The sequence below is a fragment of the Saccopteryx bilineata genome, chromosome 7 (genome assembly GCF_036850765.1).
Source record: "Saccopteryx bilineata isolate mSacBil1 chromosome 7, mSacBil1_pri_phased_curated, whole genome shotgun sequence".
NCBI classification, from domain to species: Eukaryota; Metazoa; Chordata; class Mammalia; order Chiroptera; family Emballonuridae; genus Saccopteryx; species Saccopteryx bilineata.
Genome location: NC_089496.1, coordinates 41,652,210 through 41,676,992, shown reverse-complemented (window position 1 = coordinate 41,676,992; position 24,783 = coordinate 41,652,210). Strand labels below are relative to the sequence as shown.

The following is a 24,783-nucleotide window of genomic DNA, read 5'->3' as shown; positions in this document are numbered from 1 at the left end:
TGTAATTTTTGAGGCTTGAGAAAGGAGCACAGAGCTCTGACCTATGTGCTTCGACCCATGCCAGGTCTTTGGTTCCTTGAATCAACCATACAGAAGATATACAAGATGTTACCCCTCAATCTGGGGACACGGGAGATCTAAGCACTTCTGAGAATTCCAACAAAAGCTCCAGAAGCAGAGCTGGTGGCTCCTGACCCCTCATACTAACCACACCATTACAATTCCTACTCCCTTACAGTCCAGCTATTCGATGGGATAGTGTGAGGAATAAATAGAATTATATAAAAATTAAGCTAAAATTAGTCTAATATTGTTGAAGAAAACTCAAATAGTGGTCCGCGAGACAGCCGAAATGGAGGGGAGAACAAAATTATGAGGGGAAAATGCCTCTTAGGTCCTAAAAATAAGTTTTCACTTTAAAAACTGTTATTTCTCTCTTTAAGAGAATCTTCTTTTACATGAAGGAAAATCATGCTATTGATGTTTAGTTGGTAAGTAGGCTAAGTATTTTACCCTCTAATGCAGGGGTCCCCAAACTTTTTACACAGGGGGCCAGTTCACTGTTCCTCAGACCGTTGGAGGGCCAGACTATAAAAAAAACTATGAACAAATCCCTATGTACACTGCAAATATCTTATTTTAAAGTAAAAAAAAAAACAAAACGGAAACAAATACAATATTTAAAATAAAGAACAAGTAAATTTAAATCAATAAAATGATCAGTATTTCAATGGGAACTATGGGCCTGCTTTTGGCTAATGAGATGGTGGTGCCCCTTCCAGAAGTGCAGCGGGGCCTGATAAATGGCCTCAGGGGGCCGCATGCGGCCCGCGGGCCGTAGTTTGGGGACCTCTGCTCTAATGGTTCTGTAAATTATCTCCTTCTTAAAAAAATGTTTAGCCTGACCAGGCGGTGGCGCAGTGGATAGAGAGTCGGACTGGGATGCTGAAGACCCAGGTTCGAGACCCTGAGGTCGCCAGCTTGAGTGTGGCTCATCTGGTCTGAGCAAAAGCTCACCAGCTAGAGCTCAAGGTCGCTGGCTCAAGCAAGAGGTTACTCGGTCTGCTGAAGGCCCGCGGTCAAGGCACATATGAGAAAGCAATCAATGAACAACTAAGTTGTTGCAATGCACAACGAAAAACTAATGATTGATGGTTCTCATCTCTCCGTTCCTGTCTGTCTGTCCCTGTCTATCCCTCTCGCTGTCTCTGTAAAGAAAAAAAAAATGTTTAAAGATAAAACTTGAAGGGTCAGAAAGTAAAGTGATGTAGAATGAGAGGACTCCGCAGGGCACACTGAGTTTCTCCAGCTCCATTCATAATTATAGTACAAGAACGAATCTTCTTGGGTATCAGGTTTTATTTAAATAGTCAGGCTCAAGGAAAAATGTTAAATTTCAAATCCATAAAGTTATCACTGAAAGCTATATTCCTCATAAATACATATGTATATACATATGTGTGTGTATATTTATGCTCTTTTACATGAACCATTCAAAACAATTTTAAAAGTCATTCTTTTCTGTATTTAAAATTGTCCTTCTAAATATGTAGAAGTTCCACAGGTGGGGGCTTCAGTGGGATTTTCCCCAGAGTAAACTTCTTGGACTGAAACTGCTCCAGTTCTTCAGCTGTGAGCTGATCCTTGGGTGTGAACAATTCATTACCTGCCTTTGTGCCGCCGTTGGAGGCGAGGGCAGAGGTGGAGGTGCCGCTATTTCCAAGACTGGACGACTTGGAAAAAGCAGTGTCAGGATGCGAGTCTGGACGACCGAAGCCGGTCGCGGAGCCACTGTTTCCGAAGGCGGGGGCCGCGGCAGCCGCAGCCCCAGCCCCAGCCGCAGCCCCGGCCCCAGCAGCGCCGCCTGCTGCCACGGGAGCCGAGAATCCGGAAATCCCGGGCGAGCCGAAACCCGGAGCTGCGGCGGTTTTAAATGAGAACGAAGCGGCAGACGTGATTCCAGGTTGCCCAAACCCGATGGCTGGGGTGGAAGTACTGACGGCAGGACCGGTGGAGGGAACAGCTCCAAATGCTGGAGGATTTCCGAACACAGAAGGGCTTCCAGCAGGGGCCGCGGCAAACCCAGAGTCTGTTTTAAAACTAAAATTTTGGGCATTATCACTCCTGCTGTTATTCACTGGAAAACCTACAAATAAACCAGAAAAAGAAAAAAATAATAGTCTAGTATAGTCAGAAAGTGTAGCCATTTCCCTCTTACTCCTGCCACGCTTGGATGTCACAGAGAGGTTATCGGGAGGGAGGAAAGTGAAAACGAGAAGCTGGAACCAGCCCAGCGACCCCTGCTCCTCGGTCTTTCCGCTGCACTGACGGCGCCGCACCGGGACTCACCTTCCCGCAGGGGGCGGCTCTGGGAGTTTACGGATTAGCGAATGTGCTTTCACTTTCAGCCACCCCCCCCCCCCCACCAGAGCTGTCGCTTGAGGATGATACTCTGCTGTTATACACGGTGACAAGAAAGTCCTCAAACATAGCTATGCAAGTCTTAAAAAATCATTCCTTAAATATACTTACTTCTAAAGCCTGACCATAGGGTCTTTCAAAGAACAGCCCAGCCCCTGCGGGCCCCCCTTTCATTGATGCTTGATTAGTCTACTTCTTTGAAGCTCCATTATGGAAGGTGGTAGAACTGGCAAAGGTGACTTAAAATGGTACTTCACATACTTGCAGGTTTTATGACTTAAAATCCCTAAAATCCTATCTTTCTAAATCAGTGAAGTCCTGAATTACTTTATCACTTACCCGGTGACCCAAATGGGACTGTTTGCCCACTGCCAAATCCAAATGTAGGTGCTGCTTGATTTATCCCATTCTTTATATCACAGAGCTATAAAGAGAGACAAATAATAAAGTACTTGGTGAATAATTCTCAAGTACCTTTTCTAATTACTTTAGTGCCAAATTTAATTTTTAAAATATGCACTTAAAAATGTGAAGTTAAATGGTTAACACAGAAAAGTGCAATATAACATGCATAGAAAAAAGTGTACCAACTTATAAGATTATGAATAACTGGCTTATGAATTATGGGTTCAATTTTATTTATGCTTTAAAATATTTTCTAAATTTCTCCCTCCTAAATTTCTTCAATGAACACATATTAACATCAGGGGGAAAAGCCTTTTTTTTATGGCGGTAGAAAAATCATAACTTTATTGACAGAGAGAATGAAAATGCTACAGTTAGGATCTTGTATCTCTGGGGACAAGTGAGAAGAATATAATTCCTAACGGCATCTCTGTATTAGGCAAGGAACATACGGTAAGCATTCTTCAGTCACAAAAGCATACATTAGTCTAAATGTGCATTCACAACATACATATTTCAAAGCAATTTCTTTTTAAATGCGGATAACCTGGACTACTTGGATTTATATAATATTTTTCAGTTTCAAAATTAGTACTACCAAACTTTACTCTAAAATAGTTTTGGTTTTTTAAAAATTTTATTTATTTATTTATTTTTTACAGAGACAGAGAGTGAGTCAGAGAGAAGTATAGACAGGGACAGACAGACAGGAACGGAGAGAGATGAGAAGCATCAATCATCAGTTTTTCGTTGCAACACCTTAGTTGTTCATTGATTGCTTTCTCACATGTGCCTTGACCGTGGGCCTTCAGCAGACCGAGCAAGCCCTTGCTGGAGCCAGCGACCTTGGGTCCAAGCTGGTGAGCTTCGCTCAAACCAGATGAGCCCGTACTCAAGCTGGCGACCTCGGGGTCTCGAACTTGGGTCCTTCCGCATCTCAGTCCAACACTCTATCCATTGTGCTACCACCAGGTCAGGCATCTAAAATAGTTTTTTAAAAGCACAATTATCTGTGCTTTTCTGACCAAGGAACAGAAAGTGATTCTAGGATCTTGCCTGTAAGTGATAATAGATGATAGAGTTCTTGAGAATGTGTGCCATAATTCTTGACAGAGAATTTTAACTTAGCTTTCCAAACTAAAAGTAAAATTCTCTGCAAAAAAAAAGCAAGAGAGAAGACACTTCACAGTAGCAAACTCCCCAATACTCACCAAAGCTATTGTAGTTGATGTATTTAAATTTTTCAGTTCATTTAACCTGTTCCTCCATTGATTTATTAACTGTTGGATGGAATTTACCTGAAGAGAGAAGACAGAAAAATAATGAGTCAATATTGAGTGTATAAGTTAATATCTCAAAAACTTTACATGTTTTCCAACATCACAAAAAGTTTATGAAATGTTTTTATGGCCCATAATTTATAATATTTGCATTGACCTGCCCTGATTTGCTAAAGATATTCCAGCTGTAGTCCCCTCTCCCTGGTCTCCAACTCCTTGCATCACCTGGTAGCACCGAGTTAGTTATATTTGTATGGGAGGTGAACATGTGTGCTAGTTAAAACGCATGATCATGATTGTAGGCAACAACAACAAAAAATACAGAGTTTGTCATTTACTTTGGCACCAAAATTATTCTAGCCCAATTTTTTACTTTTTGGTATCTGAAATGTGAGAATGCTAATCTATATAATAGACTGCTTTATTTAAACTTTTGTTTTTCTAGTATTTATCATGGTGTCTGCAACTAAAAGATGTTCCAGAAATGTTTGTCAAATGATGAAATGGTTTGATTTCTGGGACTGATTGCTGGATAATGTATCATAAAATAATTACATTCCTAGTTACTACAAAATATATTATCACCATTTTAGGCAACCAATCAATTTCATAGAAAGTAATTTAGAAAATAAAAGTAGCCTTGTCTTGAAAAATATGCAGACCTAACCCACTTGGCGAACACAAGCAAGCCTCTATTACAAACAGAGAAGGTGATAATTAACAGCTAATCTGTTACTGAGGTACATGAATAGGAAACAAACTTACATAGCTCTGTAAGTTATTGCTGGATAAGAAGTTATGGTACTCAAGTCTCAACTCCTCTGGTGAAATGTCTGTAAAACCTGAAGTGAGGAATCAAGTGTAATCTTTAAAATAAATGCCAATACTTTCGATAGTATAGTAGAGTTAGAAGTGCTAGACGAGAAAGTATGCTAGTGTTGATCATAAGAAAAATATTCGAAGTCTCTCGTTAATGTTTAACAAAGTATAAAATTAGAATAAAACATGGCTGGTTATTTGATCTTTGAAGGGGGAAATTTTTTTTAAAGATAAATGAGAGGAAGGAATAACTGAGAATAAAAAGAGTTGACTACATATACATTCAAATTTCTTTTGAAAAAAATATTCCATATGTCAGAAACTATAATATAAGCAAAATTAAAAAACATGATAAGCTAAAAAAACCATAATTGCAACACAACAGAAGAGCTAATGCTAATGTATGACTAGCTCTTAGAAATCAATAAGAAAAGTAAGTTAATATGAACAAAAATAATAAGCAAGTCACAAGAAATTCAAAGTCAGTAAATAAATGAAATAAAAGAGTTCAATTTAAAAATACAACTTAAATATAGATAAAATGCTTTACTTATCAGACTGGCAAAAATTAAAACTAAATGTTATATATTGTCATTAGAATGTGGACATTCTCCTAAACTGCCATTAAGGGAATTAAAAATGTACAACTTTTTTGGGAGAAAATTGTCGATAAATATCAATCGATTGCCTTAGAAATGTTCATACCTTCGGACCTTAATAGAATTTCTAGTATTTACACAGGTAATACCTGGATACTCTGAATCTGTTGCACTCTATTGCCTGGTTGCAGTAGATGGAGAAAACCTGTTCTCACTCAGATGTGAGATGGGAGTTGGTAAATGATGACTTCAATGGTCCTTTCAGACAACTATGAATATTCTTGTTTGATATTACACAAAAAATTTACAGGTGGCAGTTTCTAAAAGCTAAGCTATAATGTGGACTCAAACTTTTGTACTATTATATTAAATCTACTGGTTTATCTTGCACTTAGAATGGATTTTTCAGCCATGTATAATTTTGAAGCATTATAGACTGGTAACTTGGAAAATATTGGTTCACCGAGTGATCCAGAGCTTCCAAATGTTGGCAAACATCATTTAACAATATCAAAATATTCATATTTGTTAATGTCACTATCCATCTCATCATTAGAGATATTAAGTATCAAGAAGTCATCAAGCTCACATTAGCAGAAAAGTTTTCCGTAGTCTAATTTTTACTTGGAAGCTTGAATTTTATCATTGGCAATAAACACTGTCAGTTGTTTTCTATGAAGTGACAGCTCACTTCATTGTTTTCACTTAAAAAAAAATTTCACCAAATCCTTAAGTTTAAATAACCACCTTAAGTCATTCTTTCAAATAAAACTTGTCCCATAGGGAAAAAAATGTCTAGTTCAGCTCACAAGTCAAACAACCACACGGTGCTTTCCCTCAGGAACCATCACACCTGAGCATGTGGCAGAAGCACTGTGTGTGCTTCCATTTTGTCACACAGAATAGTAGAAAGATTTACACTCAAAGGCCAAGACTTAATAAAATTAATGACTTTTACCATTTCATCAAGGGAACTCTTAATACAGTTTATAGTCTCTGCCTTGGTTTATACTAAGATACAAAGAGTTTGCTGCATCAATGCTTTTGCACCAACAGTGCAAATGTCGACACAGTGAAAATGACAACTAATGTGTTAGTAATTATTATGAAAATATTTTTGAACTTGTGCAGCCCGTAGGAATAGGGTTGCTAAATTTAGCAACTCATAACACAGGAGGCCTAGTTAAATTTGAATTTCAGATACACAACAAATACTTTTTTATAGTATAAGTCTGTCACAAATGTTACATGGGCTACTCATACATGAAAAATATTATTCTTTGCTTATCTAAAATTTCAATTTAACTGGGTACCCCATATTTTATCTGGCAACCCTACTCAGGGCTCTACATTTCACATTCTCAGAGGCACTGCTCTAGGGCATTCATTAGGCACTAGGCTCAATTCTGAACTGATTTAAAAAGGCGTAATACTCTTTATCTTCTTTACAGAAAAATCACTATCTGAAATTCTCTTATTTACCTGTATTACTTATTCTCTCCCTCTCTCAAAGTCATACACTTCATAAAGGAGGGATGTTGTCCATCTTGCTTATCACTATATCCCTAGCAGTTAGAATAGAGCCTGGCATGAAAGAAATTCAAGAAGAATTTGTTGAATGACTGAGTAAATAAATAACTAAGGAGGGGTATGACACAAATGGTCAGAGACTGAGCAGGGAGAGCTGAGACAGAGTAGAGATCCCAGAGCTCTGAGGGATCTCAAGAGCTGTCATTTGCTAGGTACCTGCTGTCCACCCAATAGAGCAGACACCAGGACCACCCAGAGTGGGCTTAGAGAAGTGTGGTGGTTTAGATTTCAGCCCAGAAAGGGCTTAGAAACTGTGGACAAAAGAAAATGGGAAGGGGTATTCTACAGAAACGCTATCCCTGTAGCCCAGGTCAAGTTCCATACCTTCAAACATTATCTCCAGGATAGGTCGTCACAGGCTTTATGAAAAACAACTATCCTTAAAAGGAAAGACAGGGAAGAAAGAAAAGAGAATCAGACAGCCAGGGTCTTAATGGCAGGCAGGCAAGATATGACTCCCCTATTCACTGCAGGCAGCCAAGAGGTTCCGGAGCTGTACCTGTAGGGAACCAAGAAAGCAGAGCCTCTTCCTGGACTTACAGAACTGGAACTGTGGTGGGTCCTGAATTTACTATTTCCTCATGAGAACTACATCTTAAAAGAATGATACTTTCCAACCTCAATCTCTGAATCATGAAGTTTTGCTAGAATACTCAGATACTTTAACAATGTCCAAACTCTCCTAACTGTCGCTAAGTTTGTGGTTAATTTCTTTATTTGGCATGGTCTTGGTTTTAGAAAATAAGAGTTGTAAAACATACTTTAAAAACATACAATTTGTCGGTTACCTGAAAGAGTAGATTTCTTTTTCACTGGTGAATAAACAGAGAACATCCACTGCCCTGATGATTCCCAAACCTCCATATCTTTCATAATTCCTTCCCTGATAAAAATAAAAAACAAAGAATCTTTTTCATCTGCTTATTAAAATTTATCATTTATAATTTTCAATGACTGAAATTCTAAATTGTACTATGTAATTTTAGATTTTTTCCATTATACTTTCTCAAGTGTCCTTGAAGCAGAAGCTTTTAGAAATATATACTACATTTCATGTTACAGATACTATAATATTAAAGAAGCTCATAATTTTGGTTTACCAGTACCCTAACCCATTATTGTACTATACATATATTAAAGAACTAAAATATAATAAAAGATACAACTTTAATCTTTTTTTGTTCATTATCAAACATCAAGACAGAAAGTACCATGTAATGTAGGTACATAACATTTTTAAAACAGGTAGGACTTGAGAGATCATTTGTCTGATCCTCACATTTTGCAAAAGGTGAAACAGATCCATACCTGTACAGTTAATTTGCTGGCAAAGCTGTGGACAGAGTCAGCGCTAAATTAAATCCCCTCCCACCCCATCCAGAGTGCTGTAATTAATAAAATGATAGACGCCATCGAGAATCTATATTATGTTCTCAAAAAATGATAAGAAATTTACTCTATAATAATGAAGGAAATCAAATGAAATCAAATTGAATGAGGTAAATAAAGTTTTAGAAAGAAAAATACGAGATGCTATGGGAACTCCAAGATCACAGTTGCTTTAAATGACTTCATACTTTGTAAAAGTCTAATAATTTACAACAAACTTAGGCAAGACTACCTTAGAAAGATATTCACAATATAGTGTTATCAATAGAAAAGTGGAAGGCACTGTCCTGATATGGAAAGATGACATATTTTTAAGTGAAATAAGTCTAGTATGATATATATACAAAATAGTGGTGATCTCTGAGTGATAAGATCATGGGTGCTTTTTCTTCTTTTTGTTTATTCTGATTTAAAAAAATAATGTATTACTTCCTTTTAAAAAATACTCCATATTGTAGGTAGTTTTCTTTTTAAAAAAAGCAAATCGGGCCCTAGCCGGTTGGCTCAGCGGTAGAGCGTCGGCCTAGCGTGCGGAGGACCCGGGTTTGATTCCCGGCCAGGGCACATAGGAGAAGTGCCCATTTGCTTCTCCACCCCTCCGCCGCGCTTTCCTCTCTATCTCTCTCTTCCCCTCCCGCAGCCAAGGCTCCATTGGAGCAAAAGATGGCCCGGGCGCTGGGGATGGCTCTGTGGCCTCTGCCCCAGGCGCTAGAGTGGCTCTGGTCGCAATATGGCGACACCCAGGAGGGTTGCAACATGGCGACGCCCAGGATGGGCAGAGCATCGCCCCCTGGTGGGCAGAGCGTCGCCCCCTGGTGGGCGTGCCGGGTGGATCCCGGTCGGGCGCATGCGGGAGTCTGTCTGACTGTCTCTCCCTGTTTCCAGCTTCAGAAAAATGAAAAGAAAAAAAAAAAAAAAGCAAATCGGCAGTACTTTTTCTGGAGGCTTCCACTTACAGAAATTTCTTTTCATCTTTCTGTACATCAGAGCTAAGTGAAGAATCAAATGGGTTCTGAGAAAATCCAAACCCCCTGTTCCTGTTAGTTGAAGCTCCAGAATCAAAAGAACCAAAAGAGGGCTTTTCTTGCTCTCTGCTGCCCCCCCATGGTGTCGATTTAGAGAAACTGGATGGCTGGGTAGCACTGGAGTATCTCTGGTTGGTGGCATTCCATCCATGTCTGTTACCACCTGAAATAATACAACAAAAACAATTTTACTAGCAACTCATTTTTTAAATCTCTAAAAATTTTATTATGTTTTTTCTTATCACATGTAGATATTATGCAGAAATTCAATATTTCCATTCACTTTAAATCATAAAACTCATTTTTTACTTATATAGTTCAGTGTAATATACAGTTTTGACTTGTATATAGTTCAGTGTAATATCAAAAAATCATATAATGGTCTAATTGCATTTCTGGTTAACAAGACTGAGAGGACTGTAAATCCCTGACATAAGCTTATCAAGTAAACAATTGCTTGATAGTGGAGTGGATAAAGTATATATATCCCAAATGACATGCTCCTTCAGAATAAAAAGCTGTCTTTACCATTCTTTGCTCCCCCACTGGACAGAGTAATAAAGTCTGAAATGATACAGTAACAAAGTCTGAAAAATGAGGAACATATTAAAAAGTTTGTTGACTATAAAGATTAGATCCTACCCCCTGTCCTTGATTAGATGCTTAAATCTATTTGACTCAGTCTTCCCTCTGGGAAAACATATACCCACCTATCTTTCATAGGGTGATTATAAAGGTGATTTACATGTGAATAAAGTACATTGAGTTCCTCTATTGATATGCTCTATTAGTGAGAGCATATCACTAATATAAATAAAAATGTAAATGTTTGTTCAAAATCTTAAATCTCCAAAAGTTCTTCACCGATTGCTTTGAAATGTTGACAAAACGTTGCATTCGAATACGTGCTCTTTTTTATATACCTACTATTATATAGCTATAGATGTCACACTTGTGACAGGTAAAAACATGTTTTTTGAAAAAACAGCGCCATCTGTTGGACGTAAAAGTAACACACACTATTCTAAATATTTTACAATTCCATTTCAATGTTTCCGATTTATGATCCATTTATGTGCAGCCAGACTTGAGGATGCACGGTTGTGAGCATGGCGATCGCGTTCTGCAGCTTCAGATCTGCTTCATTCTCAACAGAATGAATGCAACAGGCTGTGAGTGGCTGAAAGACGTCAACAAGAAACAGCAGATCAGCGTCAAACACGACTCCGTGCTCAGCAATCACGCAATTACAATCGCCTTGCATTCTGGTACAACCCAGCTGATGATGATAGTTTGAGCCAGCATGTTCTCATCGGCACTATGACTGAAGTGTGTCTTTATTGCAAGGCTCTGAAATTTCATGGAGAAACGAAAGGAATGTGTTGCACCGCGGAAAAATTAAACGGCCTCAACTTGGAGAACCGCCAGAGCCATTAAAAACTGCTTGCCAGAGGCCTGACCTGTGGTGGCGCAGTGGGATAAAGCGTCGACCTGGAACACTGAGGTTGCCGGTTCGAAACCCTGGGCTTGCCTGGTCAAGGCACATATGGGAGTTGATGCTTCCTGCTCCTCCCCCTTCTCTCTCTCCTCTCTCTCTCTCTCTCTCTCCTCTCTCTCTCTCCCCTCTCTCTCTAAAAAAAAATCAATAAATAAAAAAAAAAAGTAAAACAAAATAAAAAAAAAAAAAAAAAAACCCAAAACAAAAACTGCTTGCCAGATATACTGCCAAATCAGAGCATTTCCTATCTAACAGAATATAGAACTCATGCTTCCAAATGATGTCATTTGGTGCATAAATTGTAACAGCTCAATTCATGCCAACTTTCAAAGTGAAAGGACAAATTTATCATAAAGCCGGCTCCTTGCTTCTGTTCCCAGATGGTCAACATAAATTCCTACGAATGTATTTCATCGGTGATGGCAATGATGAACTGAATGCACACTGCTGAATTACTACTGGCATAAAAAGGTCCATCGTTTCCCAACTGCAAGAGCTTCTTCACGAAAAAAACAATTTAGTGCGTTTGTTCAAAACAGCAATTGACATGATGCTATCCGATACACACAAGATTGTTATTCATGCTGACAAAATGGCTGCTGGAGAACATGTGTGAAGATTCAACGCTTCAACTCTAGACAAAGTGGCAATTGTTATAGTGGGAGATCAATTCCAACCTAGAGATACTGTTCTTCATTGGAGGAACAATCAATTAACAAAACTTGCAGAAACTCATTGATGCTATGATGTCCTGCAATATCCAATCATTTTTTGGGATGGTGCTGATGGATATCACTTCAACGTTAAGATGATAAATCCAGTCAGTGGCGAAGAAACAAATATGAAATGCTGCGCGATGAACGATTATTCATACCAATTAATGATTCGAGAGAATGAAGACAATCACATTTTGAAATGCTATCAATTGTTTCACCAATACATCATAGATATGTATGCAAAAATTGAAAACGTTTGATATTCATCTGTTTGAATCAGACCAAGCTTCGCTCTGAAGAATACGTTCATTTGCGAGATGCAGTTGTAAATGACGGTAATACAACTAACGTTGGAAGACTAACGATTTTGCCATGTTCATATACAGGCAGTCCATGTCATATGCATGAGTATGCTCAAGATGCAACTGCATATGTTCGTCACTACAGGCGTCCAGACCTATTCATTACATTCACATGCAATCCAGCTTGGGACGATATACAACAGCTCTTACTTCCTGGCCAATTGCAGGTGGATAGGCATGACATCACAGCACGTGTTTCAGACAGAAGCTGAAATCGCTGATGGATTTCATGGTAAAACATGAAGTTTGGGTCTGTGTGCTGTAAAAAATTAATGAGGTGGACCTTTTCTGGACTCCTGCTACTTGTTAAGGACACTACTCTTTTATGGATTCTTGTTGTACTGGCCAAGAGTTTGCTTAAAGGCTTTAATCACAGTAAAAAAAAAAAAAAAAATATATATATATAAATATATATATATGACTGGATAAAGAAGATGTGGCACATATACACTATGGTATACTACTCAGCTATAAGAAATGATGACATCGGATCATCTACAACAAAATGGTGGGATCTTGATAACATTATATGAAGTGAAATAAGTAAATCAGAAAAAACCAAGAAGTGCATGATTCCACACATTGGTGGGACATAAAAAATGAGACTAAGAGATATGGACAAGAGTGTGGTGGTTATGGGGGGGAGGGAAGAAGGGAGAGGGGGAGGGGAAAAGGGAGGGGCACAAAGAAAACTAGATAGAAGGTGACGGAGATCAATCTGACTTTGGGTGATGTGTATGCAACATAATTGAATGACAAGATAACCTGGACATGTTTTCTTTGAATATATGTATCCTGATTTATTGATGTCACCCCATTAAAATAAAACTTTATGTATAAAAAAGTTAATGAGCATCGTCGTAGAAGCAACAATCTTGACAGGACCTTTTAAAGGTGAAGATGTCCTCATTCCTTGCATTCCTATGATTCCAACAGATACGCCATTTCAATTTAAGAGATTGCAATTCCCAATTCAATTGGCATTTACAATCACCATCAACAAAGCTCAGGGCCAATCTTTAGAATTGTGCGCGTTAGATCTACACACGGATTGCTTCTCACATGGACAATTGTAAATATGTTGCATGTTCTAGACTCGGCAAACCAGACAATCTCTATATCTGCACAGACAATGGAACAACAAAAAATATTGTATACCCACAAGCATTGTGAAATTAAACATATTAGAAACGTGCGCTTTCTCTTCTCTTTCTTTTCCATTTAACCAGACTGAGCCACAGCAATGCGTGGCCAGGTACAGCTAGTATTTCATAAATATCAATATGATCCAACAGGACTCTATCCTTTCTGTTTCTAAATTAAAAAAAAAAAATCTTACCACTTCAACTATCTCAATTACTCATCACTTTGTAGTTGAGGCCAAGATAATTCACTTTGTTTCTGACTAAATTGGAGATATTCCATTAAATATATTAAAAAGTGGAGTAATGGGTAGTCCTTTATAAAAATTTACCTGCCAACTCTAAAACCACTTAATAAAACCAAAGAAAAAGGCAGCAGGTTGTTGGCCCAGATCCCTCAAGTAGGGATTAATGATATTTTCTTTTTCTAAAGGTCTAAATTTCTTAGAAAATGACACAACTGAAGAAATTCATCTTTTGTATACAGCTTTTGGCCTTCATACTTAATAATTCCAGAAGCATTCACTTGTTCCAGGTAGCTAAATACATTGTTTACTTGACAAGTTGTATTTATACTGTTTTTCATCAATTAACCTATCCATTCAACATTTCTTTTTTTTTTAAGACTTTATTTTTTCCTTATTTCATAAAGGGGGGGGAGGGGAGGGAGAGACAGGAGGGGTGAGGAGACAGAAGTATCAACTCCCATATGTGCCTTGACCAGGCAAGCCCAGGGTTTCAAACCTGCGACCTCAGCGTTCCTGGTCGATGCTTTATCCACTGCGCCACCACAGGTCAGGCCCAACGTTTACTTTCTAATTACTACATTTAAAGTGAGTGTTGACAAATATCACGTTCTGTTGTTCATGGAAGTACACTCACATTTATTGGACCCCTAGTCCTAATTTTTGGTTTGGAATATTTCATTAGACCTGCTTCGGGTAATGCAAAAAGGCTGTCTTCAAGAAGAGGGATCAGTTGTGAAACCACAAAGCAACTCAAGGTAGAAAAGTCAGGTGAATACCCCTAAAGAAGGGAAGGGGAGGGAGGGGATAGTGTGGGGAGGGGGTCAGCATGCTGTGATACCTTTAAGGACTAAGTTCCAACTATAAGAAAATAAAACCTCTTCATCTGATTTTTAAACCTTGTGTTGTACTACGGTTTCATGTCTGATCCCTCCTCTCCTTGAAGACTGCTTTTTGCATCGTTCATAATTGGCTTAATGAATTATTCCCAAACCTTCGGCAGTGACTTAGGCCCAGGGAGCAGGTCAACGTTGTCCTCCACAAACCGTTCCCTCACAGCCCAGGGTTCTTAATTGGGCATCCCATCTTCCCAGTTATACCCCAAATTTTATGAGCATGTGCATCTGAGGAACGGCTCTGCAGGCTTTTATGATATTTCCAAAGCAGTTCGCGACTCCCCCCAGGTTAAGTGCCCGGATTCTAATCTCGGTAGCTACTCCCTCCCTCGGAAAAAAAGTTTAGTAAAGATTATATTCGAGTCAAGAAAAACAAAACAAATGCCCAGAAGGGTATAGTAAAGCAAGGAGGCGTCTGGGTGACCTGTGCCAATTCTCCGAACCACTGCCACCCACCGACAGGGTAGTTTTGACACGTACATCCGACTTAAAAAACTCATTGTCTGGTATTAGCAGCCTGGACCAAGCCCCTGCCTTCAACCGCTCAACAAAAACCGACCGGGGGCCTCATATGCGAGCCACGTCGGAGAGAAACTGGGAGCCGGACCGGTGAGCAGGCGTCCCCTGGCCGGGGCCCCGCGGGACGGCCGTTCCCACCCGCTGAACCCCACGCCAGGCCCGTCCCAGCTCCGCCAGCCGCGGCTGAGGACCGAGGACAACGTCACCTGAGGGCTGCTGCTGCCGTCCGCCGGCACCCCAGGCGCCAGGATGTTCGTTCCAGCACCGCTCTCCGAAGCGGCACCGGCCTTGAAGGAAGAACTGACAGATGGTCATTGCGACGGCGTCACGGGCGGAACGGTTCCCAGAGAGCACCCTCAACGAGTGGAGGCCCAAAAGCAACGGAAAGGTCCGGCCCCGCTACTGTGACGTTATCTTCTAGCGCCTACGAAAGGCGCTTTCTCTTCTGTCTCCTCTCTCCCCCCGCCCTCTCCCTTCATTTGGCCCCCCAGTGCGATGAAAGGCGTGGGGTTTATCCAATAGGAATTGAGAAGAGCGGGAGCCGCCCTCTTTCCCCCAGACTGTAGGTATGGCCTAGGAAGGCGGAAAGCTTGAATTGAGAAAGAGGGGCGTTGGAACCTGGTGCGGCGCTTGGGCCTGCGAGGGAGGTTCGAGATCGAAATGTGAAGAAAGCCAGCTGAGCAAACTCAGAATTTAAGCAAGACCCGGAGATGAGGATTAGCTGTGGTTTGAGAGACCGATTATATTTTCATTTATAAAAGGTGAGAAAGTAAAAATGTGACCAGCCATTCATCAGGATGGATAACAGTGTCAGATAAAGGCAATTGTAACGTCAACAGGAAACTGTTTCTTTTATGGACAGACTGCAACTGAAAAGTATTATATATAACAGCTCAACAGCCCCCAGTTTGGGATGAGTACTATGTTCTTGCACATCGAGAATGTTCTTTAAAGGTTGCATAAATGTTGCTATTTGAAGTAATATCAGTAGGAATGAAATATCCTGCTCCTGCCTGGAGGATCTAAGACAAACAAAGAAGCACTCTATTTCTGCCCCGGAGCAGAGCTCAGATAAGGGGTTCCTGAAAAGAACGTCCTATATTTTTTTAACTTTGTAGTTTCCAAGGAGACACGACCCTACATCTACTGTCAGTCGGATCTAAAGTCCTCTTTCCGGACAAATCCTACAACTCTTCCTTTGTATGGTGAAACATTGTGGTTCCTCTGGTGTTCAGTCTTCCTGGTTGCAACGAATTAATAAACCTGACTGTTGGATTGCAGATTTGTCCCTGGTGGTTTAAGATGAGTGACTATTGTACTTGCTCACAGATTTTGGATTTTGAGGGCAGTGGAATCTGCAGGAGCACTGGGAATTACAGGAACAGCCTAGTTTATTATTATTTTTAAAAAAATCAGTGTTACTCATTTATTTTAAAACAAACTTGAGTTACAAATATAGTACAAAGAATGTTTTTTTCCTGAGCCATTTGAGACAATATTGCAGACCCAGTGCCCTATCACCCAAATATATACTGTATTTCCTACAGGTAAGGACATTTTCGTACTTAACCACAATACAATCACCAAAATTAGGACATTAATATCGATGCATTACTACCATTTAATCCTTAAATTCCATTCATGTTTTGCCAAACATCTCAATAAGGTCCTTTAAAGGAAAAGAATCCAGTCCAGAATCAGAATCATCATTGCCTTAATCATATTTATTTTTTAATTTAAAACTTATTTTTCAATTAGTTTGTATTAGTTTCAGGTGTACAGTATAGTGGTTAGACAATCATGTACTTTACAAAGTATTCCCTCCTATATTTCTAGTACCCACCTGGCACCAAATACAGTTATTACAATATTATTGACTATTTCATCTTTGCTGTACTTTACATCCCTGTCACTTTTTTAACCACCAATTTGTACTTCTTAACCTCTTCACCTTTTTCACCCAGCTCCCCAACTTCCCTCCCCTCTGGCATCTATCAGTCTGTTCTCTATCTATGAGCCTGTTTCTATTATGTTTGTACATTTATTTTGCTCTTTAGATTCTACATATAAGTGAAATCATACAGTATTTGTCTGTGACTTAATTTACTTAGCATAATGCCTCCTAGGTCCATTCATGTCACAGAGGGTAAGATTTCATTCTTTTTTTTATTGCATGAGTAATATTCCATTATATATATGTACCACCACTTTTTTTTTTATCCACACATCTATTGATGAGCACTTGGGTTGCTTCCTTATCTTGTCTATTGGAAATAACACTACAATGAATATAGGGGTTGCATATATTCTTCTGAGTTAGTATTTCATGTTTCTTTGGATATATACCTAGAAGTGGACTCACTGGGTCATAAGGCAGTTCCATTTTTACTTTTTTAGATTTTTTTATTTATTCATTTTTTTTATGAGAGACAGAGGAGAGAGAGGGAGAGATAGAGAGAGGACAGGGGGAGGAGCAGGAAGCATCAACTCCCATATGTGCCTTGACCAGGCAAGCCCAGGGTTTTGAACCAGTGACCTCAGCATTCCAGGTCGACGCTTTATCCACTGCGCCACCACAGGTCAGGCCCAAGGCAGTTCCATTTTTAATTATTTGAGGTAACTCCACACTGCTTTCCACAGTGGCTACACTAGTCTACATTCCCAACAGTGCATGAGGGTTCCCTTTTCTTTGCATCCTTGCCAACACTTGATTTATTGATGGCCATTCCGACAGGTGTGAGGTGATATTTTGTGGATTTAATTGCATTTCTCATAATTAGTGAGCATCTTTACATGTCTGTTGGCTACCTGTATGTCCTCTTTGGAGAAGTGTCTATTCAGGTCCTATGCCCATTTTATTTTTTTATTTTTTATTTTTTTTATTTTTCTGAAGCTGGAAACGGGGAGAGAAAGTCAGACAGACTCCCGCATGCGCCCGACGGGGATCCACTCGGCACGCCCACCAGGGGCGATGCTCTGCCCCTCTGGGGTATCGCTCTGTTGCCACCAGAGCCAGTCTAGCGCCTGGGGCAGAGGCCAAGGAGCCATCCCCAGCGCCCCGGGCCATCTTTGCTCCAATGGAGCCTCTGCTGCGGGAGGGAAAGAGCGAGACAGAGAGGAAGGAGAAGGGGAGGGGTGGAGAAGCAGATGGGCGCTTCTCCTGTGTGCCCTGGCCGGGAATCGAACCCGGGACTTCTGCACGCCAGGCCGACGCTCTACCACTGAGCCAACCGGCCAGGGCCTATGCCCATTTTTTAAACTTTCTCTTTTTTTCATGTTGAGTTGTATGAATTCTTTATAAATTTTGGATATTAACCCCTTATCAGATGTATCAATGGCAAATATCTTCTTCTATTCAGTAGGCTTTTTCATTTAGTTGGTTTCTTTTACTATGCAAAAACTTTAGTTGGATGTAGTCCCCATTTATTTTTCCCTTGCTGGAGGAAAAATATTAGAAAAAATATTGCTACAAGAGATGTCAGAGATTTTGACAATGCTTTCTTCTAAGTTTTATGGTTCTCTTACGTTTAATTCTTTAATCCATTTTGAGGTTATTCTTGTATATGGTGTAAGAAGGTGGTCTCGTTTCATGTTTTTGCATGTATCTGTCCAATTTTCCCAACAGCAGTTACTAAATAGAAGGTCTTTACCCCATTCCTGCCGCCTCTGTCATGTTAATTGATCATATATTGCCTTACTCATATTTCTTTAGTCTCCTTCATTCTGGAACATTTTCTGAGTCTTTCTTGAACTTTCATGATCTTGACACTATTAAGATTATAGGTTGTTATTTTGTAGAAGTTCCTCCATGCAGATTTGTTTTCTCATTTTTTTCCAAATGGGGTGAAAAATTTAAAAAGCCCAACATAAAAATGTTCAGAATAGCAAATTTAGAGAAAGAGTAATGGTTGCTTAGGGCTGGTGTTTGGATGTAACTGGGTTGAATAAGGTCCCCCTCAAATTCATGTCTACCCAGAACATCAGAATGTGACATTATTTGGAAAAGGGGTCTTTGCAAATGTCATTAGTTAAGATGTGAGGGGGAGGATGGGCTATATCCAATGACTTGTCCTTATAATACCACATAAAGCCACAGAGAGACACGCAGGGAAGGCCATGTAAACACACAGAGGTAGTGAATGGAGTGAGGTAGTTATAAGCCAAGGAACAGTAAGGCTTGCCAGCAACCACCAGAAGCTAGGCAAGGCTTGTTTCAGGGCCTCCAGAAGGAAGCAAAACTGATATCATCTTGGCGTAGGACTTCTGGCCTCCTGAGATGAGGAAGAATAATTTTGCGTTTTTTAAGCCACCAAGTTTGTGGTAATTTGTTGCAAGAGCTATAGAAAAATAACACATGGGCAAAATGGGGAGTGACTGCTACTGAGCATAGTTTTTATTTTTTCGTGATGAAAATGTTCCAAAATTGTGGTGACAGTGTCACAATTCTGTGAATATAATAAAGACCATTGAATGGTACTTTATTATTTATTTTTAAGATGCTTTGTTTAAAAAATATTTTTCCATTGATTTGAGAGAAAGAGAGACAGAGAGGAAGGGAGTGAAGCATCAACATGCTGTTCCACTTAGTTATTGCATTTAGTTGTGCACTCATTGCTTCTCCTATGTGTCCTGGGGATTAAACCAGGACCTTGGTGTGCCAGGATGGTGCCCTATCCACTGAGCACACTGCCAGGGCTATTTATGGACTTTTTAGAGAGAGAGGAAAAGGAGAGAGGTAGAGAAACACTGATTTGTTGTTCTGTTTATTTATAGATTCCTTGGTTGCTTCTTATACGTACCCTGACTGGGGACTGAACCCATAACCTTGGTGTACTGGGGCAATGCGCTAACCAATTGAGCTACCTGGTCAGGGCTGAATGGTCTACATCAAACAGTGAATTGTTTGATGTGTAAATTATATTTCAGTAGAGCTGTTATGTACACAAAAACCCCACATAAATAGAAATATATTATTATGCTTTTTACAATTCTGTTTTCATTTAAACATTTTTAGTGTTTAAGATTATATTACTTCCATATAAAGAAAACACTGCTTCACAAATTTTAAAAACAATCATTATCTAACACATCACATCTAAAATAAAGAATGAATAAAACATAGCAGTCTATTTTAAGTTAAAATATTTAATATTACCAGATAAAAACATTTATGGTGACAGCTTTATATGGCCCATTCCATACATTTCATAATGTAAAAGGACAAAACATTACTAGGAAAGAAATGAGTAAATGAATGTGTAAAAGATTTACTGACCACAAAAAGCAATTAATATGACAAATATTTAATCTAAATCACTACATTTATTTCTCTCCCCCTGCCACAAGTTATTACATTTAGATGCAGTGGGGTCAAATATCTCTGATGTGTTTTGCTAAGGAAAAGATATCATGTACCTTTTAATCTGTAAGAAGTTCAAAGTCAACATTGATATTGTAGAAATACTATTCTAATGACCTATAAATTTGCTCTAAATAGCTTTATTTTTGGCTAGTCAATCATTCTTATTATAATTGGATTTTATTTAAAGTGAGGGCTGAAGGGACATAATTATTTTTTAAGCTCTGCGTACAATAGTGGTACAAATTAATGATGGGTGCTAACCTTGACAGTTGTGTCTATAAGATGGAATATATTTAACTGAATTAAATATATTTCTTCAGGAGTTTAGTATATTTTAAGTCCCCAAATGTAATTATGAAGTTGGTGAGATAGTATTTGTAGACCTTGACCCACTCTACCTCACTTTTAAAAAGGGCACACATTTGGCACTCAATGGACCAAATGAAGACAAGCAAAATTATGTGAGTCTAAGCTGCTCCATACTGTTTTTTAGTTTTTGATTGAACCAAAACGGACCTAAGCACTTCTGTGATATATGGAAATAGCCTAGAGCTAAGATGAGACTTTCACTGAGGAGCTGATACTCCACTGTCATTATCATAGTTACAAATGTGAAATTCGTTTAAAGAATTTATATTTTCACCACATGCTTATTATTTTTCAAGTTTCCTTGCTAGACATATTCATGATTACACGACCAGCTAAAATATGGTCTTTGAATTAAGGAAATCCATATTTTTAAAAATCTATTTTACAGGGATCTTTCTTTACTTGAAACTTCCTTCCAAAACAACAAAAACCCACCGAACTAAAACTTTGTAACCGAACACTTGGAACAAAGCACTGGTGGCCATGTTTTTGAGTCTCTGATGAGTCTTGAAGTCCACTCACTTTTCATGTTTCAAGGGTTTCTTCATTTGCTCCACAAGTATCAACAACACAAATTAAACAACTTGTTACTGGAAAAGCTCGAACTTTCGAATTGGCAACCCATTTGTCTGTTTCAGTATTATATTCAAGGATGTGTCCTAATCGGCCCACTCCTTGAAAACCAGCCAAGACATAAACTACAGAGCCAACTGCTGCACACTTCACCGTCACGCCCTTCCACGGCATCGGTGAGACCATCTTCCATTCATTTAATTTAATATCATAATATTCCACATTGTCCAGACCACCTTCAAAGAATAAAACAACATGAATTATATGAACAATTTTAAGAGCTCTTAAAGTAATAATTCTTTGCATTTTTTTTCCAACACTTATGAAGAATTTCAAGCATGCAGAGTAGGTGTTAAGAATTGTACAATGCCCACATAGCTACCATTTAGATTCTTATTCTTACCTTAACACAACAGGTTTAATTTTTATTTGTCATTTTGGAATCATAAGTATTTAATTCTACAAAGTAAGCAATTTTCTATCTGTTCTAGAAAAATAAAAAAGTAAACCAATCTGTGGATTTTCCTTTTGATTACTTTTAATTATATTATTCAAATGTCTCACTCTGTCCTACTATTTATCTTTCAGCAGTTTATAGAAAATAGCAATGAACAGAGACAGGAGAAAGGAAAGACGTTATCTTATTGTTACACTTAAGTAATGCTTCAAGGTACTGACTAAAATGAGGTTTGTGAAGTATCTAAAGATTCAGTCCTGATTCTCCATTATTTATTTAAAGCAATTATTTAAGATTTTAGTATATTATTTAAGAAAACAAAATGGTATAATTTACTCATTTAAAAATAGTAATATTCATACTTTCATGCAATATTTAAAAATTTGCCAGAGCCTGGACACCAGTCCTAAAACCTGTATTTAAAATTTTTTTAAAACTTTTTTTAAAGTTCAAATATTTCTATCACTTAATAGTTTTAAAAACTAGTGTGATACCATATCCTAGGGGGTCTTTAGAAATGTGTGGAAGCCATCTGAAACTGTCAGAATGACTTGTGGCCATCACCCATATTTCATGGAAAAAGATGTTAAACATACTCCAAAGTTCATAAAACGTTCCCAGACACTATAAAAATAAGTATACTGATATATATTCCTCAATCAAGATTTTAAGAAATGTTTCCACAACTTAAGATAAGGAAATACCAGTAAACTCATTGGGAAAGTTGAATAGTGAATTAATATCACACACCTATGCCATTCTGACCACCCACAGCAAATATCTTGTCTTTTACAAACACCAGTCCGTGATTCTTTCTGGCCTCAATCATTGGACACAGCTCAGTCCATCTGAAAAGATAAAAAGTTTTTAGTGTACTTGTTCACAGGTAGTAAAAGGACATGGGTTAATTTATAAGAAAGATCTGTTGTTCCCACTAAGTGCTCATTTACCACTTGCATATGTGCACGCGCACACAGACACACACACACACACGTATCTGGAAGGCTAAAACAAAATCTGAACAGTGGTTGTAAGTAACTTATTTATAGGTGGGTAAATACAGATTTTTTTCCTTCAAATCTGATAGGATAGGAGATATAGAGGATATTTTAAGACTAGTAGTACATTTTTGGAAGAAATTTATTTCCTATACAAATATTGATAGACTTACGACCTATGCAACTTACGACCATTTGACTTTACGACCACAATCGCTAGGCACGACTGCTCCACGTCTGGCAGCGCAAGCGTTGCCCAGCTGGGCATATGACAGTGCGGACCAGCTTCCGGCAGCACTACCATCTCCGTGTGCACCATTTCAACTGTTATCCCAGACTCGGTACAGCAATTTGTGTTTTGTGTCTTGGATATTTTTCATCAAACCCCTCCCAAGATGTCTACCAAGAGGAAACTGTCTTTGCAAATATTAAACCAGTTGTACTGGTAATGCAGTGTTTTACTTAAACCTGACGAATGTAAAAATAAGAAACAAAATGGTGTAGAGATGATACAAATGGCATAAAATGAACAAAGAAAATTATGATATCTAACCATAATGAAAGAAAATTATGATAAAATATGACTTAAAGATTTTTATAACATCATTTCACAGTACTGTACACATACAGCCTCATCAACTTACGACCAAATCGTGTTACGACTGGTCTGTCGGAACCAATCGTGGTCGTAAGTTGAGCACTAGCTGTAGTTCACAAGAACTTATGAATAAGTGAGACAAATTTATCACGAGCCTCTAGCAATCAGCAAATTAGTAGATCTGTTACTATTCACACACTCATCTTCAAACCTAAACTTAGAACTTTCGCTAGCTCTAGTAACAAAAGTCTATCTGTCAAGTTTAACAACTTGTTAGCATGTCACTGTGTTCACAGCTACTAGTACAAATATTGAGACAGAGAATACATGTCCATACAGAAGGACAGTAATTCACAGGAACAGCGTCATATACATATCCATCACAGACAATGTCATCAGCTATTTTTTCCTGAGATTCTTTTGCATATATTCCCATACACACAACTGACATTTATGTTTGTGAAGATGGTACTGGTACACAGGCTTGTGTTCCTAACAGCTAATAACCAAAATACTCTAAACAACAAAAGCAAAATTTGGCATAAGCGTTAACTCTCTAATGTGGTGATGTCTATTCTTTTAAACAATAATCAATTTAACTTTTCAAAACATAATTAAGGCATGATTATGAAACAGTAGCAACTTATGTGTTGCCTTATATTTATTTATGTATTTTTTAAAGGTTTTATTTATTGATTTTGGAGGGAGGAAAGAGAGACAGGATGAGAGGAAAACTGGGAAGTATCAGCTTGCTTCTTGAATCTACCTTGACTGGGCAACCTGAGGGTCGCAAAACGACAACCAGCGTCCACTATGCCACCACAGGTCAGGCTATTTATGTATTTTTAAAAAATGGTTTGGCGGTCACCACTCCCATTTTCAGAGCAGTCTGTAAACGGAGGTGGGCAGCCTTGCTCCTGTTTTTCAGGATAAGCATGCCCATCCAGGTGAGGAGACCAGCACACAGCTGGAAGGTGGGACAGCCAGCACTAGGCCTCCATGCCTCCCCATGCAGTGAGCTTTACAGTGAACTGTCAAAGTGCATTTAACATAGTATCTGACTTGGAAAAATTCAATACATATATCCCTCTCTCCTTCACATATGTCCATGATATAAAGAGCGTATTTTTATGTATATGTAAGTTTCCTGAAGGTTTAGAATTAAGGAAGTTTCATAAAAAACCTTTCTTAAAATTTGGACTGCATAGGTTTCATTTCATAGCCTCCAATTAAACACATTCTACTTATAAGACATTTAAGAAAATAGTTAAAACTGGGAAGAAACATTCTCATAAAATGTAACTTGGATGAACAAACCACATATTAGAAAGGAAATCTTAGTATATAACTCATTTTTCATTTTGAGATTTTGATAATTATAGTCTCACATTTTTCACTTAAAACTTAAGACCATTGAAAAGAATATAAAGAATTCAAATTTAACACACAAGCTCAATATATACAAAATGAAAGAAATGTTAACTTGTGTTGTAAGTTACAAAATATTCCCAAACTGGAAT

General features: G+C 38.5%; 2 protein-coding genes across 5 annotated transcripts in view; both read right to left on the bottom strand.

Annotated features, from left to right (window-relative positions):
* Positions 1 to 1,349: 1,349 nt before the first annotated feature.
* Positions 1,350 to 15,309, bottom strand: NUP42 (nucleoporin 42). Its single transcript, XM_066238345.1, has 7 exons — positions 15,113 to 15,309; positions 9,460 to 9,691; positions 7,903 to 7,997; positions 4,872 to 4,948; positions 4,038 to 4,124; positions 2,761 to 2,845; positions 1,350 to 2,146 (listed from the first exon to the last, which is right to left on the bottom strand). Exons 1-7 carry the CDS (start codon positions 15,219 to 15,221, stop codon positions 1,542 to 1,544), a joined length of 1,290 nt encoding a protein of 429 aa, XP_066094442.1. The 5' UTR covers positions 15,222 to 15,309; the 3' UTR covers positions 1,350 to 1,541.
* Positions 15,310 to 20,389: 5,080 nt separating this feature from the next.
* KLHL7 (kelch like family member 7) overlaps positions 20,390 to 24,783 on the bottom strand; it is a 42,969-nt gene continuing 38,575 nt past the window's right edge. For all 4 annotated transcript variants that reach the window (XM_066238340.1, XM_066238342.1, XM_066238343.1 and 1 more), the window contains 2 exons: positions 22,418 to 22,515; positions 20,390 to 21,446 (listed from right to left, as the gene is read on the bottom strand). In XM_066238340.1, the coding sequence (XP_066094437.1) occupies positions 21,163 to 21,446; positions 22,418 to 22,515 (382 nt within the window). In that variant the 3' untranslated portion in view covers positions 20,390 to 21,162. The remainder of the gene's footprint in view (positions 21,447 to 22,417; positions 22,516 to 24,783) is intronic.